Source organism: Phoca vitulina, unplaced genomic scaffold, assembly GCF_004348235.1.
Source record: "Phoca vitulina isolate PV1807 unplaced genomic scaffold, GSC_HSeal_1.0 scaffold16, whole genome shotgun sequence".
Lineage (NCBI taxonomy): Eukaryota > Metazoa > Chordata > Mammalia > Carnivora > Phocidae > Phoca > Phoca vitulina.
In genome coordinates this window covers 14,291,795-14,312,760 of record NW_022589719.1, presented here as the reverse complement: position 1 = coordinate 14,312,760, position 20,966 = coordinate 14,291,795, and the positions used below count along the sequence as shown (strand labels likewise).

General features: G+C 43.0%; 1 protein-coding gene across 2 annotated transcripts in view; it reads left to right on the top strand.

Annotated features, from left to right (window-relative positions):
• The window catches only part of SLC1A2 (solute carrier family 1 member 2), a 141,118-nt gene extending 120,717 nt beyond the window's left edge, over positions 1-20,401 (top strand). For both annotated transcript variants that reach the window (XM_032413900.1, XM_032413899.1), the window contains exons 10-11: positions 7,452-7,683; positions 10,836-20,401. In XM_032413900.1, coding sequence (XP_032269791.1) covers positions 7,452-7,683; positions 10,836-10,907 — 304 coding nt within the window. In that variant the 3' untranslated portion in view covers positions 10,908-20,401. The remainder of the gene's footprint in view (positions 1-7,451; positions 7,684-10,835) is intronic.
• Positions 20,402-20,966: the final 565 nt, after the last annotated feature.

Below are 20,966 nucleotides of genomic sequence, written 5' to 3'. Positions count from 1 at the left end.
TGAAAACAGGGAGCCAGTACCAGGAAGAGGTAATAAATAACCGGGTCTGGCCACAGGTGGCAAAAGGAAAGCCAAAATACAGTGAAACCCAAGTGGATCTGTGACCCATTTATCGTATAAGACTGCTGGTGAGATCATTTCTGGGGACACATTTACTAGCTGGGGGATAGAGTTGAAATGGGAACTTACTAGGAAGACTTTACGGCCTCCTTCCTGCAGGGGGGAGCTCTGAAGCTCCCTGTTAGCCTCCCTCCTTGGAGGGAATAGAACCCAGTGATTCTCAAGCTTGAGCATGCGCCAAAATCTCCTGGAGATTCAGGGGATCTGGGATGGGGACCAAGAATTGACATTCACCAGTGATGCTGAGGATGCATGCCAGGAACCTCGCTTCCAGAAACCATGAATTAGAGATAGGGAAGGGGGAAGAGGAGTCCCTGGTTGTGGGTATATCAGCACCTCGATTCTTTTTCAAGCAGGGCTTGAACTCACGACCCTGAGATCAAGACCTGAGCTGAAATCAAGAGTCAGATACTTAACCAACTGAGCCACCCAGGCGCCCCTCAGTTCTTTTCTGAACACCAGTTGGCAGTTCATGCATCCAGTCAGTAAAAACAATGGAAAGGACTCAGGATACTGCTAGGTCATACTCAGCAAGTGCTCCTTAAATATTAGACAGTGTTCTAAGCACTTTACATGGACCTGTTCAAAAGTTGCCCCAAATTATGAGGCAGCTAATGTATTATTCCCATTTAACCGTTGACGAAACTGAAGCTCACGGAAAAGCAGCTTATCCTGATTTAGTGGATGCTGAATGGCTGACCTGGGATTCAAACCCAGACAATCTGGCTATTCCTTGGGGGTCCGGGCTCACCAACCTGGGTTCTCGTTCTCTTATTCAAGATGCAGGCATGTGTATATACACACAGAACTGCTTGAAGGCCTACTCTATGTCTGGTGGAAGAGGAAACCAATTCCTACATCTGCCATAGCTCTGAATGGGGGTTTACGTTTAAATCTTTTTCTTTGATTTTTCAGTCCCATAGAACTCTTTCTGTGTTACCCAGTCTATGTCGACCTCAGCATGGGATGTGACCCTTTCCCCCTAAGTCCTTCCCTCCCTTGACAAAGTGTCCCTGACTCAAGGTGGTGAAATTACAGATCAGGGTGGGGTGGGAGTGGGGCTACAGTTCTGCACGGCAAAATCATTTTTTAAAGTATCACAAAAAAAAATACGGAAAAACGGGGTGGGGTAAAGCTCAAGAGAGTGGTAAGATGAAAAAGAGAAAATGTCCCTCTATCTACCATTGAATCTTGAGTTTTGTTTCACTGAAGTAATCACTGTTAATAATTTCAGGTAACATGGAAACAACAATTTAATATGAAGCACCCCTTTTCTTTAAAAAAAAATCCTTTAGTGCCCACCATCCCCCTCCTAGGCTCCTCTCTCTGCTCTGTTTTGCCCTTCGGTCCCCATCTCTCCGTGCCTTGCTGCGCCCCCTCCCCTCCATCTCTGTGCTCACCCCCAGCAATCAGGACACCTCTCTGGTTTTTGCAGGCAAGGTAATTTGGGCTCTCTGTCTCTCCTTCCTCCTCCCTCTACATCTTACCCTGGCCCGAACTTTTCACCACCAAGACAGCCAGCCAGACATCTGCTGAACAAAAGACAGTTGTCTTTCTAGACTTTATCTGCCCTCTTTAACAATCCATCCCTGCCCCTCCTCCCTCACATGCCTGCCCACCCACCTCCCCCAACACTGCCCATGTCATGAACCAGTCCTACATGGTATCAGCACTCAGAGAGCTGATAGTCTAGTAATGGGGACAGATGCAGTAAAAAATCCCAGCCGAGTTGTGCTAAGTGCAAAAAGAGGAATGCACCAGACTTGGTGGAGGAACAAAAGAGGAATTAGAACATTCCCCTTTTCACTTGGACTCCTGATGATAGCGATGGGGAGGCGGAGGCAGAAGAGCCAACTGAGTTGGTGTCTGGCCCTCTGTCAGGCCTTTTATATGCAGAGTTTGGCAGAACACCTCTTAATGACAGGCACTCAGGCCACATTAGCAGTTACTTTCTTCTCAAAATGCTTGGATGGAGGGATTACTTTCCATAGTTTACAAATGAGAAAGCTGAGCAGGAAAAGCTACATACCTTGCCCTGCTGGAGCCTGGATCACAATCCAGGCTCCCATCCAAAGTTCACACTCTTCACCAGTGCTTCGGTGGGCCCTCCTTCCCTTCTCAACTCCATGTGGCTTTAGCCCTTGGATGCTTCGGGTTGTGCCAGCCTTCTTAGGCCTGGGGCCTCGGGGGATCCCTCTGCCACACTGTGCACCCTGCATTCCAAGGGGCAGACGTGATGGTTTGTGTCTATGAATGCGAAGTTGAATCACGTGAAATTGCCAATGTTTGGCCTTAGGGAATCACTGAAACGGCAATTTCATATGGTTTAGCCCAATACAAGGAACCAGATGCATTTTGGGTGACCCTGCTCCCTTGGCTTTGTTATTTCATGAGAACCGGGACTTTCAGACAATTCTAACACCCTCCTGCCAGAGGATTTAGATCAAGAGATAGAGAAGAGAGAGAGAGGACCTTGGCAATTGCCTTTCTCCCAGGGAACCAGACCAGGTGCCTCAGGGTGAATAACTAAGGCAAGACCCTCTCTCATCTTTGGCTCCTGGTGGCCCCAGAGCTATGGCATCTGTGGTGGATCCCGTTTGGTGAAAGATTCTAACCTCACCTCTGCCTCCTTTTCACAGTTCTCACACACAGTGTCCAGACTCAAGGATAGCACCAAGCACTCTAAAATCCTTTTTACCAAGTAGCCTTGAAGTACTTGAGGTCAGCAGGGTTTCCTGAACAGTCAGGGCTGGTTGTGAGACAAAATGAAAGTATTTGCCTGTTGGAGAAATTTCCACATGTGAACCGTAAACTCCCATATCCTGCTTTTGGCCAGACTTGGACTTCCCCGGAGTTGGTCAGACATTCCCCTGGTGGCCTCAGCGGCAAACCAAAAATTCTATCTCCCGTCTCCCCCCATCTTCCCTTCCCTCCCTTCACCTTCTCAGTCAGCTGTCTTGAATAAGTTGATAACAAATAATGTCGCCACTTAATCTTTCTCCTTCAATTTTCTATCCCTGGTGAGGCGGCTTCTCACTCTGTCTCTGGCTTATAACTGCCCTGGCTGGATCAGTAGCGGCCCCTCTGTCGCTAAAACCAGGGGCACTTTTTCTTTTCTTACCTGACCTCTAGGCAGTAATTGGCATTGTCCACCACACCCTTATTTTTGAAACATGCTTCCCCCAAACTCTTCCATTTTTCTTCCACCTTTGCAGACTCTTATGCCTGTTCCCATTCCTTAAATGTTGGTCACCCTCGGGGTCCTAGACAAGACTGTCTCCTCTTCTCACTCTCCATTCTCTCCAAGGATGAACCAAACACACCTGTGGCACCCACCCATCACCGCTTTAGGTGTCGACTCCTAACTCACTATGTGCAGCCCAGTCGTCGCTCCTGATCTTTAGTCCATATTCCCAAGCACTTGTGGACATCTCTGTTTTGCTGGCTCCCAAATCTCAGACCCAGTATGTTCAAGCTGACACGAGAACCTTTCTCATCCCAACCTGTCGTATCCCATACATATGGTGGCACTGTCCACTGATTTCCCAAAATCAGAAGCCTGAGAGGAACCCTTGCCTCTTTTCTCATTTATTCTCTATAACCAGTCAGTGCTCAAATCCTGTAATTCTGTCTCGTAACCTTCCACCACATCTTCACTAAGTGGATTTTGCTCTTTCAGCCTTATCCTTCTTCAGACCATCCTTCATACTGGAACAAGCATGGTCTTGCTCTTCAGTGGCTCCTCATCACCCTTGGGATAATGCTCTGACTTCTGAACTTGGCTGATAAAGCCATACATGATTTGGTCGGTTCTTACCTTCTGCCTCTCATTACACTCATTTGCCTCCTGAATGCTCTTAGGTGCTCTTATCCCCTCAATTTCACATTATTTATTTCTTCTCTGTAGCTCATTATCTCACTTATCTTTGGGACCTAACTTGAGATACTTCTACTCAAGTCTTTCCTGGGGCCCAAGTGTAGAGAAAATGTCCTACCTTCAAAATCCCATAACACCCAGCACTTATTCCTATTAGAACATTTATCTCACTCTATGGGGGACAAAGACAAGTAAAGAGAGTGTGGGTTCTAGGAGGAAGAGGGAGCACAGGAAGGACCTTTTCTTGTTCTTTGTTGACAGGGCACTGGACATACTGCCCTGCACACACTAAGATGCCCATTGTATGAATGAATGAACTAACAAAGAGCTCAGCAAGTATTAGAGTCTGTGTTCTCTTCTTATTTCTGCATAGCCATTTGGATGCTCATGTGCTCCTGCAATCTTTAATGAGTACTTAAGGTGTGCTGAATATTTCTCTCATTTTATTTAACCCTCACAATATCCTGTGAGGTCAGGATTAGCCCCATTCCATATTTCATGCTCAGGTGAGAGGTGATTTGCTCTAGGTAAGAGAGTCAGAAGATCTGGGTTAGGGTTCTAGTCCTAAGTCCAGGGCCCTTCCCATCTTGATTTTGGTGTCAAACATCAGTATGCTTTGATTCTGCCCATTTCCGTCTTCCATTCATTCCTGGCCTGATATCTATTTCCTCTGGTCAGAGTTCATTTTCAAGTTCAAGGAAGTCTGAGGGTATGGAAGAGATATTCTATTCCAAAAACTTGGTTCAGTGGCTGCTCTGGAGAGTTCGGATTTGATGTCAGAAAAGGTCAAGGGTGGAGGAAACAAGAGTTTGTAAACTTATATCACCCATTTGGGTGGCAATGGATTTATTAAACTGAAAATGTCATTAACCCTTGAGCATAGTATCTTGTGCTTTCGCCCACATGATGGGGGTATGAGTGATAGCTATTCCCAAAAGGGAAAGGAGCCAGCATATAATGAATATTCAGTATGGGTCAGGAACTGGTTTTATCTTCTTGAAATCCTATAAAATAGGTATTTTGCCTGCATGAGAAAAATTCTGGTAGAGGAAGTGACCGAGGTTATATAGTCAGTAAGTGGCTGAGCTAGTTTCGGAATCAGAGCTGCCTGGCTCCCAGGCACTTTGCATCATGTGGCAGACGGTGGGTCCTGGAGGCACGCTGCCTGTGTTCGGATTTGGTTCTATGACTTTATTAGGATGTGTAACTTTGCGAAGCCACTTAATCTCTCCAGACTTCAGAGTTTTCATTTCTTAAGTGTAGGATAATAATACTTCTTATGGGTTGTGGAGAGGATTAAACAAGGTAATATCTGTAAAGCATATTCCTATACATATTAAATGTGATATATCAGCTCCCATCATCATCATTGTCATCACCATCATCATCCTCCTCTCCACCACCACTGCCTTCAGTCCATCTACTTGCCAATAATGTAGATCCTTCTGGGCCATGATATAAATGGGTACTCAGAATTCCTCTTGAAGACTTGAGCGCTCTTTGGAATTTAACAATTGGTCAAGGATGTTAGGTGCATGGCTCAGGACACATGCCAGGAGGGATTGAAAGTATAGTTGAAACACAACAAAGGAGACCACAGCTATGTGATGGACAAATAAATCAGCTGGTTAGCTGGGAGTGCGACCCTAGGAATTGTCCTGCAAATAGGGCTAATGTTTTCAGGGGGAGATGGTAGCTTAACTCGGCATGTTTGGGCATTCTACCTAGTTGCTGCCAAAAACATATTTAAATTGACTTGATAAGATTTATAGTAATAAAGTACACATCATGTAATAACTAATGTTTTGTGAGCTCTTGCTAAATGTCTCAGAGAATTCTGTGCTGAGCACTTTGTTATCTTATTTAATCTTTGCGATAACCCAGTGTTGTGGACATTTTTATTATTTTGATCTTACAGATGAGGCCACTAAGGCTCACAGTTAAATGTTAAGGATGATCAGCGTTGTCCAGCAAGTAGAAGAAAAAGCTAGCATTTGAATCCAAGTCACGCTGTCTCCAGAGTCCATATTTTTTCTTAACTATCATCATCCCCTTCCACTGGTGCTTCAATCTCGGCTTCAGGTGCCTAATTTTGTGGAGGACCTCAAGAGCCAGTCTTCCTTCATGTACAGACTTTATCGCCCTGAGGCAGATTCGCCAAAGCAGAAGGGAAGAGAGGAGCATTCTCAGATGGAGATATGCCCCTGAGAGTTGAAGGGTTCTGATCTTTATTTTTGCATGGGGAACATCTTCCCACTTGAAACCAGAGGCTAGCTGGCTCACAAGCTCACGGGCCAGACTCCTCCTGGTGCAGCTTCATTTCTTTAATGAGAAATAGATTTAATAGTAGCAACTAGAATTTTATGTTAGGCCTTTGTTCTAAGAACCAATTAAGACTTTCACTTTGCCTTGAACTAATTCTAATATCCTTATATATTTTTTTGAATTCAAAGCTAGAGTGTCCTGGACTAAGATGTCTTAGCAATATTTTTGCCTAAATTCTTTCTTTTTTAGAAAAAAGATTTTGATTTTCCAGCATCCTTCTCTCTCAGACTTCGAGTATCCCATACACATGGTTAAAAGGACTCTTCACACCAATTTGTGCTAATGGACAAGAGAACACAACTTACTCCTAACAACTTAGTTTTCCCAGTGCTGACTTTCTAAGAAGGAGAGTTCTGGACCATCTGGTTTTTTCAAATCAGAACTTGGGAAACAAGATTTGAGGAAGGGTTTTTCCTGACACTTCCTGATTCAAGAGGGACTCTGGAAGATTTAATTTTTTTAGGTTACCAGAGAGAGCCTGACAAAGTGTTCTGGTTTTTCCAGGACACACAGTCACTGCACATATTGGTCAGGGAGAAAATTGTGGCTGTGTGTCTCATCCCTCAGCTGTGTCCATGTATATGTTGGTGTTGGGGGAAGAGTGAGGTGCAGAGGGAAATGCAGTGTCAGTATGAATCCTTACGAAGAGATGAATTCTCTATTACAGGAGAATTCACAGGTAGAATGAATAAGCAACATGAGTGGAGGTAATCTGGAGTCTTTGAAGAATGGTTTAAATCAAGAGGAATTGTTGGACACAGCTTGCAGTGTCTGGAGCCTGGGTGCTAATTCTGAGATCTGAGAACGATTTCCCTCCAGTTCTTCCTTCTCTCCTTTTTCTTTGTTGTTTTTTATTGGGTTTTTATCATCTATCAGACATTCTGCTAAGCCCTTTATGTACATGATCTCATTTAATTTTCACACAAGCTGATGAGAGAAGTATGATTGTTCCCTCCAATTGACCAACAAGGAAATCAAGGCTTGTAAAGATTAAGTAATTTGCCCCAGATCAGGAAGAGGGAAAAGTAGAGCCAGAACTCAATCCCAGGTTTCTCTGGCTCTAGACCTTGACCTCTCGACCTCCATGTCACTGCTTCTTCACTAAACGTTTTCTGTTCTTTGTTCCCAGGGACAGGATGAGAACTTCAGTCAATGTTGTGGGGGACTCTTTTGGGGCTGGGATTGTCTATCACCTCTCCAAGTCTGAGCTGGATACCATTGACTCCCAGCATCGAGTGCACGAAGATATTGAAATGACCAAGACTCATTCCATTTACGATGACGTGAAGAACCATAGGGAAAGCAACTCTAATCAATGTGTCTATGCCGCACACAACTCTGTCATAGTAGATGAGTGCAAGGTACCTTTCCCATTCATGGATATTGAGACCTGTATATAATAGTGCATGCTCCGGTTTCCTAAGACAAGCACAAAAATCCCTGCATGTATTATTGTCACATTTATTTCTCTGAAAGATCATGTAACCCAAGCTTCTGTGCGTCCCAGATCATCTAACTCTGTGTCTAACGTGGCAGGAAATCATCAAGTCTAACAGTGAGAGAGCCAATCAGTTGCTTGGTTCATCCATGTGATGTAAAACAGTCATTCTGATCCCCCCATCCAACCACTCCACAAATTTGATTGGTTTTCTTGAACATTTTTCCGAAAAATTTGGTTTCTAAGGCTTTGCTGGATTTCAAATATTCTATTCCTTGAATGAAACACCAAGAGAAATACCCAGAATCACTTCATTTACATAGCATAACTATTCCTTCTTGCTGTGTATTACATATTGGTCAAAAATATGCCCACCCAACTTTGCGCAACTATCTTTCTCTTAATTATTTTTGTGAGAAGGTGAGTTTTGAACTGGCAGTCACTTTGCTCCAAGAATGGGGAAGCTATTTCAAGTAAAGGATAACTATCCTTCAGGACAATTATCCATAGACACTACATTTCCTACAGTGGCAGCACCATCTTTCCTGAAGCATGGGTGTTCTGGACTCTTTCACAAGCTGCTGGGTGCTAAGTCTTCAAGCTTGATGGGCTCTGTCCAGCCTTCATTGTAACTAACTTGACATTTTCAAAGACAGAGTGTCATGACCAGAGTGAAGCAAACTTGGAGAAACCCTGGCAGGTGAGCAGAATCAGCTCCAGGGGTTGTGTTACTAATATGGTTCCAGGCAGCAACTGAGGGCAAGCTGTACCCGATACAGATTTCTGATACCTTTTTGACTCCTGTTGACAAGATCTCATTTAATAGTTAATTTCTTCCTGGGTTACTTCTGGGTCATTCCAAATATACACCATGGCTTCTGCCAGACAATTAAGGGTAACATAGAAGTGATTCTCTTTACTGGAATGTAACATAGATCCAGAAGTCTAATGGACCAGCAACAGTCTTCTGCTCATCCCCTCTATATCAGGTACATGTGTGGATGAGCCAAGGCTCTGGTACAAATTAAGGAAGGACTCACCCATCAAGAGACAACTGCAAAAATTAATTGACTCAGTGAAAATGTTTCGAATTATTAGAAATTCAGATGTACCTAAAGCACTTATTCCACTCTCCTGGAAAGTTAGTGTTTCCCACATCTAAACAAATGTGCTGGATTATTCCCCATCAAAATGTTAGTTTGGGTCAACAAGGGTCCATGTTCCCGTGGAATGGCTTTATGTTCTATTTAACAAGTATTTATTGTGTGCCTTGTGGGGTTTAGTTGAGCACTGCCATCTCATTCCTATGACCTCCTATATTTTAATCATTCATCAAATGTTTATTGAGTGCTCATGATCTGCAAAGCCGTGAAATGGGCATGGGAGGACAGCAAAGCGAATGTCTAATTTTGTAGTAAAGATAAGGCTTAAACCTCCTTCTGGTCCATTCTCCGTCTCACTGTTTTTAAACACCAAGATGGGAGACATCAATGCTTCCTGCCAGGCTCCCTCTCCTTCTTGCGTTTCTATTACCCAGGTGGTTGGAGGAGAGAGAGATGGGATGGACTGGGGAGTGGAGCCCCAGCTTCCTTGAACCCAGCCAGAAAAAAGAAAGAAATGCTAAAAAAAAAAAGAGAGAGAGAGAGAAAGAAAGAAAGAAAGAAAAAAAGCTGCTGTCCCGGCCACTTTGGAAACACGGGCCCCAGTATTCAACCATGATGACAACACAGGGCACCACCCCCAGGTGCTGTCTGGTGTTCCAGAGGCACCTCAACGTGATTTATAATTTTGCACAGCTATTGATCTGGTTCGTCACTCAAAGCCGAACAGGCACATTCAAGGTCGGAGTGAACAGGCAGCTTTCTCCGGGCAGACACTTTGCTCCTGGTGGTCTTTCCTGACAGTTCACCGAAGGGGAAACAAATTTGCCGCAGCTCTGGTCAAAATGTTAACCACTTCAAGCATCATGGCATCGCATTGGCCTCTTCTGTTTTCAAGCTCTTTCCTTTGTCATCGTAGTTTGACGTTATGCTTGAACTTTTTAATTTTAATCAGAGTAACTGCACGTGGGGTGGTCATGGCTTGTTGCATGGTCTTTCTAGAAGAATATGGGGGCTGCCGGGGATCAGAGGAGGCATGAGTAGCTTTTATTTTCACGCACCTGGTTCAGTTGTCTGTCCCTAGCATGTTATATGTGTTCCTAATGCATGCGTTTCACTTCCACTCGGGTAAGAAGAAGGTCAGATTTCTTTCAAACATTGCTGCATTTGTCATGTCTCCATATCCTAATGCTTCCATAAATCCAGTCTCTCCATTATGTGGAATATCAGTCGTGGGTTTAAGTTTGCACATGACGTTGAGGACAGACAGATGGAAGGTAAGCTAGGAAACAATTTAGAAGTGGAGGGGTACACCTCCCGTTCGGTGTAAGGGTTCAGTTCACTTAGAGCCAGGGAAGCCCTAATATAGACAGGCTGGTGGTGATACCTGATTATGAAATGTCTGCACTGAAATCATTTAGGTATGCTTGTCACTGACCTCTGGCTTTTAATCCTTTCTTTTCTTTTTCATGTTTAAAGCCTGGATAGCTTATTTGGTATCCAGACTCTCACGATTTCTGATTTTGCAATTGGGCATGTATAAGCCGACTTGGCCTCCTTGGAACTGAACCTTCCACACGCATGTGTAGAACTAGCTGTCGAGTTCTGGGGGGTTTTCTCTGGTTGTTGGGAGTAGCACAAGGACACTGTTTTGTTAAGGACTGCATTCTTACATGATGGGTCTGTGTGTAGTTTGACACGCCCACAACCCTAAAAGCATAGTAGACGTTATCCCCCAAACAGCAAACTGTCTCTAGCTCCTCAATACTCCCCAAGGCAAATGTGGACTTTTCAATATTTACAAATCCGTGTTGAAAAGCAAGATGGGCTCCAAATCTGTTGGGAAAGAATGACATTTAAAACTAATATGGAAGTCATGTAGCCTAACTTGGATCTGGTGCTCCTCCGCATAACCTGTGGGGTGGTTTTCAGATTTGTGGCCTGTTAGCTGGATGCTGATGATAATTATTTTCAGGTGACTCTGGCAGCCAACGGAAAGTCCGCCGACTGCGGAGTCGAGGAAGAACCATGGAAACGTGAAAAATAAGGATATGACTCTCAGCAAATTTTTGAACAAACTCCCCAGCGTATCTTATGGTAAAAAGAGAATATAAACAAGCTGTCTTTAAAAAGGAAAAAAAAAGTGCACCTATTTCTGTGTTTACTTAATCTGCTAGCCAAGGCTTTGAGGATCTGTTGTGAGTCAGTGATAGGCGCGGTGCTGTGTCTTTGCCAAGTGATGCTTTGTAACTGCCTCATTTTCTCACCTGTATTATTGTCTGAACGGAGATTGCTGGAGGAATCAGTTTGAATTGAAGACACATTCTTGCCAGCTTCCCTTTGCTCTCTAAATGCAGAGCCTCGGAAGCTCTTTTCCCAGGGGACATGACTAAAGCGATGTGGTACACTCCGGGGACTTGGGATAAAGAGCAGACACTCAGTGTGTGATTCCTTCAAGTGTTCTCCATGCTTCTGCTTTGTTATGCACAAGAGATTCTGTTAGAAGCCCCTAGACGTAATTCTCTTGAAATGTCTTGTAGAGTTTGCCCATGGGTTGATTAAAAGCAATTCCCTGTCTTCGGGAATTCAGAATCTATCTTCTGTATACTCTTTCAACTAAATATTTCAAAGAGGATGGTAGTGGGAACCGTGTTCTTCAAGGCAGCTGATTACGGAACCCACTGAGTTTCTGCTCTGCCCTATCCGGTCTGGGGAAATAATCACTGAAATTTCAAAGTAGGTTTCATAATTTGCTCTCAATTTGATAATGGATTAGGATGTAATTTGCATATGGCCGCTGTACATATTGACAAAAGTAAGAGAGCACAGCCAACGTAAACTTTAACCAGATTCAAATATTCAGATTCGTTTGTGTTTGGTTTGCATTTACCTGGCATAGTGAAATCAAGTGGGATGATTTGATTGATGCTTTACTTTCTTTGTTTCAGCTGTAAAATTCTTCTTTGGACTTCTAACAAAAAAAAAAGGAGATTTTTTAAATCAGCAAATTATTTTAGTTACAGTCTCATTAACCTAGAAGGCCGAATCATTCGACTCTCCTCACACGTGGAGGACAGTTACATTGGCTGCGCCTCTTAATACCGTCTCTCGATAAAAAACAAAACATCGTCATTGATCTAACATGTAGAAAGCTTTCTGTTGTATTCTCTCAAAGCACCTAAAACTACTTACGGGGCACAGTTGAAAGCAGAGCCAATCTGCTTCCCAGTCTTCTCTTTAGTAAGGAACAGAAAACAAACGTGCAAAATCCTATAAAGGTGACATTCCCATGGCAAAGTCAAGGCAGCCTTGAGCCATGAAATGGGAGCAAATGATGGCTCCTCACAACTTCACAGATGGCGTCTTCAAGGCTGTCATGGTTTGAGGGAGTAAATAATATAAGTGGATTAGCACCGTGCCTTGTATACCATTGGCACCCAGTGAATCCTGATGATGGATTGTGCAAACTAAACTTGTCAGTTTCTCTACTATCATTTTCTGTTGAATAACTCACAGTATTTTCCTAAGGTTGCAGGCTTTGGGAGTTTGCTGGTAACTTGAACATGAATCACTGAGAAATAAGTACATTTGACTGACTGCAAGGAGCGTGTAGAAACTTGGTCCACACGTAGGCGTCAGGTGGTCATCAGAGACCAGCAGATGGGTGCTGGGGTACACACTAATAGTTGTACGGTCCAAATGCTCTGAGAAGAGGTCATGTATATAGACATCACATACCCTTTATTACCTATTCTTGGTGACTTTTCTCTTCCAAACCAGACACCTTTGGAACATGCAAGAGACATAAGATTCCAATTGCTTTTGTCTCTCAAACCTTGTTATTTTTAGATAAGGGTCACTGTTGAGCAGTATTAAGCAGCTTTTTGCCTTTTTTTTTTTAATATTATTGGTCTTCATTTTCATTAGATGGACAGTTAATTGGGTCGCCAAGGACGTGCTGAAATGTAGTAGTGGACAATGCATCCTTTACGGCAGATACTGTGGGTCAAGGGGACAGTTCCTGGATTTAGCTGTGAAACTGTTATGGATTGTCTTTAAGTGGTGCTCCCAAGAGCTTTTTGATGGTAGAGAGAAGGATCTAGGCAAGGCACTGAGGAGTTTGTGGGTTTTGCTGTTTAAGGCCAGCTTAGCACTTGTACACGCTGACATGTTTCTCAAAAGAGTGGTCTTGGGATCGTCTTCCCAAGACTCCACCTCAATGTCTTCCTGCTTTGCTTTGTCTTCCTAGTTATCCTATAAATATATAAGGGGACAATGTGTTCAGAAGAAACAAGGTGTACAGCTTAACAAAACAGGTTTTTCTGGTGTAGACTACCTGTAATACATTTCACGAGGACATACTTAGGAAATCACTTTCATCTGGAAATTCACATCATATTTAAACTGAATAATCTGTCAAATTCAGGACTAACCTGAAAATCCAGGATGTATGTAGAGCTGACGTATGATTGTGTTCTCTATTTTTTTAGGTCCCATTCATTCTTCTTATGCCATGCCCATTTGGGCTTCCCTTGGCCAGCATGAGTGCCATAAACAGAACAAACAGATCCAGAGTATACCTCTAAGAACCTTTTTCTAAATAAGATACGTATAATCTTTCCGTTACATGCACAGATTTATATTAATAGGTTCAACACAGATATAAATGCTTGTAACAGTTCATTAATATTTGATGATGCATAAGTTATATACAGACACAAGAGGCCAGATCCATACACCGCAACCCATAAGGTCTGTAAGTCAGGGCTTTGGCAACACCATTTTGTTACAGACTCATTCACTCTTTTTAGGAATCCGAATCATTTTGAGAGAAAATCAACTGAACAGACTTTCATCCTCCCCTTTATAATTTTTGCCCACTGGGAAACCCAAGTAGAATTTACCATTTGATTACCAACTACAATTCAATGAGCTAAATCCAGTCAGCAGGAAGAATGGCTTATCTCTCAAGCTAAGGCTTTACCTTAGGTCTTTGAGGATGTGCCTCCCGTGCAGAGCATCACAGAATCAAGGCAATCATCTAGATCATATAGATCTTCAATAAAGGTCTTCAGGTAATAAGATCTGAACCAAGTAGATGCCAGATTCAATTCTTTATTTCCTGTTGGGTGTGGAAACACAGCCCGTAGTCTCATTGCCTGAAGAAGTTACCTTGTCCCGTAAAAGAAAAGTATTAGCTTCTCCTCTGCAACTATTGGTCAGCCGAAAGAAAGGGTGCCAAATGCCTCACTCCTGGATTTAGACTGGTGGAAACTGAGAAGGGCTTAGGGGAAATTCAGTTTATGGGGAGATGTATTCCTGGTAGGAAATATCAGGAATCCCAATGACTGAGTAGCTGACCTCAGGTCATTTCCAACCTTGCATGGGGAAGTATGTCACTTGCAAGCATATCTAGTCAAGAAACCCTTCCGGAGTTGGGTAACTCATCTACTGGCTCCCTGAAAGGAAACCCAGTCCTGCCATGTTTTTGCAAATACCACACTTCCTTTGGTTCTCAGGAGCAAACGTTATGGTACAATGTTGTACTTTTGTCAGAATCAAGGAATCTGTCTGTGCTATAGTTTCCCATGAAATATGGCAGTAAGTCCAAATCAGTACACACATGCTCAGAGAGAATTTTTCCATGGTTCAGACTTTTGATGAGAAGGTCTTTGCAGCTCTTGCTTGGCTTGATGGCCAAAAGGGCTCAGCAGTTAAACCCAACGGAGGTGGCTCTTCTTCCCTGCTTTTTGAGTCTTGGGGCCATACCGTTGTCTAGGTTGCTGGTATTGCTTTCCTTATTCTCCAAATAAATTCATTCCAAGGCAAGAAAAAGGACCAATGAGATTTTTTTCAGTTATTGTAATACGCACTCTTGGACTATTAGGGTCATGCTAAGTGTACACTTTGTCCCCTTCACCTATTTTGCCCATCCCCCCACTCACCTCTCCTCTGGCAACCAGCAGTTTGTTCTCTATATTCAAGAGTCTGGCTTTTTCATTTGCCTCTTTTTATCTTTGTTCCTTTGTTTTGTTTCTTAAATTCCACATATGAGTGAAATCATCTGGTATTTGTTTCTCTCTGATGGGCTTATTTCACTTAGCTTTATATCCCCTCTAAAGATTAAGTTTAAGCAAAGAGCCTGAAGGAATTCTGAAGTGAGAGTTTTGTACATCTAGCTGCCAGAGATTAACAGCCTCAGTATCTCTGGTACTTTCTGGCTGAAATCTAGAATAAGGGCCACCGAGTGCCAACCTGGGCAGGCGCTATAGGCAGACTGTTCTCCTTAGGTGAAGCGAGTCCAAAGCTGCTCATGCTATAGTTGCTTGTGGTTTTCCCAAAAGGAAAACCCAACTGCCCACTCTTCCTTCTCCTTTCTCATTCCACCTGTCATCATTGCTGCTTAAGAGACAATTTAGTAAAAGACCACATGTTAGTGCAAGGGTTGGTTCTAGAAAAGATGACAAGGAATCTTAATCGAATACTATCTCATTTCATAGCCTAACACAGTGAATTCACATAATGATGTAGGGAGGATGAGAAATAATGCCGTTGGGTACAAGAAACATTTGACTTAGACTCCGCCAGCTTTTAGCTGTATAACTTAGACAAGTCGCTTTATGCCCAAGCCTCATTCCTTCCCATATGCAAAGTGAAGGGGTTGGATTAAGTGATTAAAACTCTCTTCGAGCCCTAAGGATCCATGATATTATGATCTCTGCTTTAATTTCTTTTTTTCATAAGAGGCTTACTACTATAAAGTATGACTTGCTTATATTTTAAGTCAGAGTGGCCCACAATAAGGAATAATCAATTTGGATTGTTTTTCATCCCCTTGGGGCAATATTAAATTCAAGCCTCCCTCTTCATTTGATGTTTTACAACAAGCTTGGAAGATGGCCACGTTAATCCATAGTTTGGTGTTTTGGGATACAAACAGACATCCTTTGACAAAACTGCCCTTTTGCCTAACTCACTGTCTTAGTAGAAGTAGCAGTTCAGCTCAGAGAAAACTGCTGCCACAGGGGTAGGGCGAGTCCAGAGCCTCACTCAGGGCCTTAGATCATTCCCACTGTAGCAACAGAGCCCACTCCGAACCCAAAACACACAGTTTTCTGCACACCGTCCTCATTGCCAACCCAGTACGGGAATCTGGGAGTCTTTGGCAAATAAACTTGAACACTCTTAGGAAATTTGGTGCAAGACTTACACAGTAACAGCAACTCTCTGTCAATACCTTCCCTCCCTGCTTATACACAGACATGCACAGCCGAGCACAGGCTGAGCCTGGGCCAAGTCCTTTCTCTGCAGGGATATTTGAATTCATTTTCAAATGGTCGTCTTGGTTGGTTTTTATCATGGACCTCCCATCATAGCTCTAGAGAAGCTCTACCTTACAAGAGTGGAGTTGTGCTGGTTATCATTGTGCCCTTCCGTGCCTGAGGGGTTTCCAGGGCAGATAAAGTGCACGGTCTGTCTGCAAGGTGCATGCCACCAGCATGGCTTTTGGACACCTTCTTGCACTTTCTGGTACTGCTGCAATGGGCCCCTGCTTTCATCCTTGCTCTGAGCCCAAACTCCTGCTAAATATGGAATAGGTTTGGTATTTACTTGATTGCCAGAGAAGCCCCGCTCTTTAGGTTTGGGGAAGCAAGACATAAATGTAGGATGGAAAGGACTGGGTTAGGGTCTTCATTGTTTGTTTGTTTGTTTGTTTGTTTGTTGAGTGCAGAAGACCCGAAGCAAGGACAGCAAGACAAAGGCTAGTTCTCCACTGACCCATAGAAGAACCTATAGACAAGCAAGAGAAGCCCACAAATTCTTACTTCATTCACTCAGATTATATCCTAAATAATTACTGATGGGTTTTTTTTTTTTTTCCTATGTCCAGCCTGGCTTCACCTGCCTACCTCCAGACCAAATATCCATTTTGAGATTTTTAAAGTTCTTCTGATTGTCATACAGGGCGCTTTTGTGCTGAGACTGAACCTGGCTACTGAAACAGACCCACTGCTTTGCAGAGTCAGCGCATGACCCAGAGCATGGGTCATCACAGGTCTCCAGTCTCTCTGGAGACACCCCCGATCCCTGGGTGAGTGTTGGAACCTAACAGCTGACTGTGACCCTTGTCGTCATTCCCTGTGGAGACGGGGATGATGCCATCAGAGCCTTGCTCCCTCTGGGGCTCTGTTTCTCTCCATGGCAACCATTCAGCCTGCCTAGAAATGGCTGTTGCCTCTGGTAGGAGAGAAACACACACATTAGCCAAGGAAGCTGGTCTAGCACAGCTCTGAGGTTTCTCCTCCGCACAGCGAGTCCTCTGAGATGTGTGATCAGGAAGCTGGCCCGCTGGTTGCTTACTTACTACTCCAGGAGAGTAATTTTCCTTACTAGGAAGTCAACCTTGGGCATCCAGATCTTTCCATAAATCACCTTAACTTCTCCCTTCTTCCTTCTCCCCCTGGGGAACCTCAGCATTGCATTCCCATGTTGCACAACACAGATCAGATTATCTGGTCGCTCTAGAGATTTGTATATAAGACTACTTTTGTGAGGATTTTTGTATATTGTTTTTCTATTTGTTTTCTACGGCTTAAGGAGAGAACTGGCAAACTGTGAATCTAATTTGATCTTGCTGCCAGCAGATATATTTTGGCTTCCTGGTAAGAACCGACATTACCAGGGACAATCCATTGCCCTTCCATTGCCCGGTGATCAGTATCGCACCCCGCTCACAAATTCCTCCAGCCCAATCTTACGTTCTTTTTTAAACAAATCCCTGGGCTTCTTTGTTATTATTTATAAAGAGCATGAGGAAATGTTTTTATAGTCCTGGATATTATATGTTTAATATTGATTTAGCCTTTAATAATGTTATAGGTTTGTATCTATTCTTCATAAATCACAAAGAACTCAGTGTAGACTGAATTAATCTATTTAGTATCTGTAATTTTGCAGACAGATATTTTCTTACAGTATTTTCTATATAACCACATATGTAGAATTATAACTAATTAGAGCACAAGACATTTCTACAGCAACTTAGAGCTATCAGTTATTTCCTGAGCATATAACCGCATTTGAAAAATTTAAGAATCCAGTCCTTCACAATGCAATGAACAAAATGACCATAAAGAACAAGGAATCACTTCAATCCCTTAGCTGGTTAAGATATGCATTTAAACAATTAGTCTTTTAAACTTGAGGAATGGTGCTAATTCCTTATTCCTGACACCAAGCCTTGTTTTTCCAGCTAAGTGTTCAAATTTCACAAAAGTAAGAAGATGAAAAATAAGGTGATAAGAGTGGGATCATTTCTATATCAGAACTTCCCCTGCCTTCCCAATAATTTATGTCAAAATTGGCTTAGGAAAACCTTGAATAGCAGAGCTTGAGAGTGAGTGCTAGGAAGCAAATCAAGACAGATTTGTTGCAGTTCATTCTTGCCAAGCAAATTGGTAGTAAATGTCACATTGTTATGTGAATTGAGCACATATTTTTAAGAAAAAGGTTATTAGTACCAGCTATGAAGCAATACTCTTAGTCACTGGGGCTGGAGGTGGGAGCTTAGAGTCACACTGAAATTGTTTAGAAGAAGCCCAGGTAGATTCTGTCCTCAGGTGAATAACAATCTATGTAATTTTCCCCAAAAGGCAAATCGGTAGCCACTGCAAAGACAAGGGGGTCTTCCTTCTGCCAAACACACTTTCTGATATGGTTGTAGGGCTAGTATTTTTGCCATGTTTTAAAAAGATAGTCAACTCCATAGAAAGTGTACTGGTATATATTTGAAGCTGTTCCTCAATAAGCAAACAGATTAGAAGTGCCCTCAACTGGCAATGATTGTATCTGTGATTTTCAAGTACAAGATAGCTGTTCAAAGCATGACGTTCTTGTGTGTATACGGTAACACTTGGTTCACGCATGAAGAACAGTGCCTATGCACTTTGTGTAGCTATAATGTAGGTATCTATGTGTAATTTCAGTGAAATTGGTGTATAGATGTATTTTAATTTAATTTAAATGTTATTTTTGGCTATTCATCTAAATGCAGTAGACATGTCGATTGGTGTTTTGAAAACCCTTCTTTTCCCTCTTAGATAACTAGTGAATCACTTCTCCTCTTCTTAAATGTGATTTAGGGGTATGTATCAGTGCAGAACTTCTCTATGAATCCTTTGTACCAATGATTGTGTGAAAGTCTGGGTGTCTAGCATCTTTGTAAATACACAGTTCAGAGCAAGGGAGGGTTGGATGTGTGTCATGATTCTTAGTGAAAGGTCATCTGACGTCTGTCTAATGCATGGTGATTGCAGCTGTGGAGCTTTTGATGATCTAGGCTTAGGTAGGTTTAGAATGAGGACATTTAGCTAAAGCCCTCCTTTGCTTGGTGGATGGGACTCAGAGAGACAAAAGGTTAGTCTGCTTATGTGCATGCTAGCTAGCATCCTGTCCTTAGGTAAAGGTCTGCCTCTCTGGTTGCCAAATACTGATCATGATTCTCATGACTTAGAGGTTCTGAAGAACCTTGTCCCCCTTGGTTTCTCGAGTCAGGTTAACTAACTGCCATGTAGGCAAAACCCCACAGAAGCACAGTTCTGGTAGTAAACTGCACAGGTGTCCATAGAAAGAGCACTAGAGGCCCAGGAATGGTCAGTATGTAGCTTTGGGGTTGCAGAAAGGCAACTGATGAAGCACAGATCCCACAGACATGAAGGAGTATGACCTCTACCTAATAGGCTCTGTGTGCATGTTTTGAGTGACTGACGACGAGACCTAACTAATGCAAATATACACTTGCCTCCTAAAACACACATTCTGTCTAATTATCACTACATGGAATGCTGTAGCATCGAAAGTTCCTGTAACTCCTTTCCTCCTCCGCAAGGACAGAGAAAAATGGCCACGTGCAGTTGGGGACACTGAGTGCCCCCCTCTTCTCACAAAAAGGCGTGAAGCCTGCATGATCCTGTGAGGGCACAGAGCACATTAATTTTTGGTGGCTTCTCCAATGATTGGAGTGAGGGGATACAGATGGTGGAAGAGGCACATTTTTCTTGGAAAATGTGGCCTCTTCAACTCCTGTCGGATTCCAGATGGAAACCCCACTGAAAGAAAGCTAGCCTTTAGGCAGGGTTTCCTCTGGAGATGCTTGTGTGTCCAGAATGAAAGATGAGAATAATTGTTTCCCTCAACTTCACAATCCCCATTGGTCTAAAGTCCTGTAGCCCAGAGCATTGATAGCACACAGGCTTTTAAAGACTAATGAATGAAGATAAAAAAAACTTCAACTAATTTTGGGGTTATTTCTTCAATGTGGTACTAGGAGATGCCTTGTTGGCAAAGCACATTTGGGGTAGTTGAGATCTTTCGTTTTCACCTTGAGCTTTCTTACCATGTGGACTGATTACTGTAACATTTCATGTGTAAAATAACTGGATATTCTTTATATACTGGAAGCAATCTGTGAATCCAATATTTCACTAAGTGTTTTAACTTTTGTGTATATATCTCTCATCAATAAATGTGGATTCTGATTTCTCTTGGTCATTGCCTCTCCTTCAGTTCCCATTTTAAACTAGTGTCGCTTCCATAGTGAGGGTCTCCAGTGTTCCTTTTGGAAAAACTGTGGACTGAAAAGTACAGTGTCCAAATGAATACTTTCCAGAATGCGTAGATATATAGCGGAGTCACATCTTACCTAAAGTTAGTGAGGTGGACAAAAATGGGATGTAATCCAAATTTTCCCTGTGAATCACTTAATGTGGGCTATCTCCCAAATCTCGGGGCTTGATACAAGGTTTACTTCTCAGTCACGTGGAAAGCTCATCACAAGTTGCCTTTGGGGGACTCTGCTGTGAGCCATCTTCACTGAGGGAGTCTGAGAGAGACTTAATATCCATGTTTCTGCAGGTGCCAAATTCAGGAGAAACGGAACATGGCAGATGTTACACTGAGTCTTAAAGCTTCCTCCCAAATGTCATGGACCTCACTCCTGTTCATAGTCCAATGACCAGAGCAAGTCACAGGGCTCTACCTAACCTCAAGGGGGGCAGGGAAGTGCAACCATACCAGGGGCCCAGGAAGAAAACTGGAAATAGTTGGT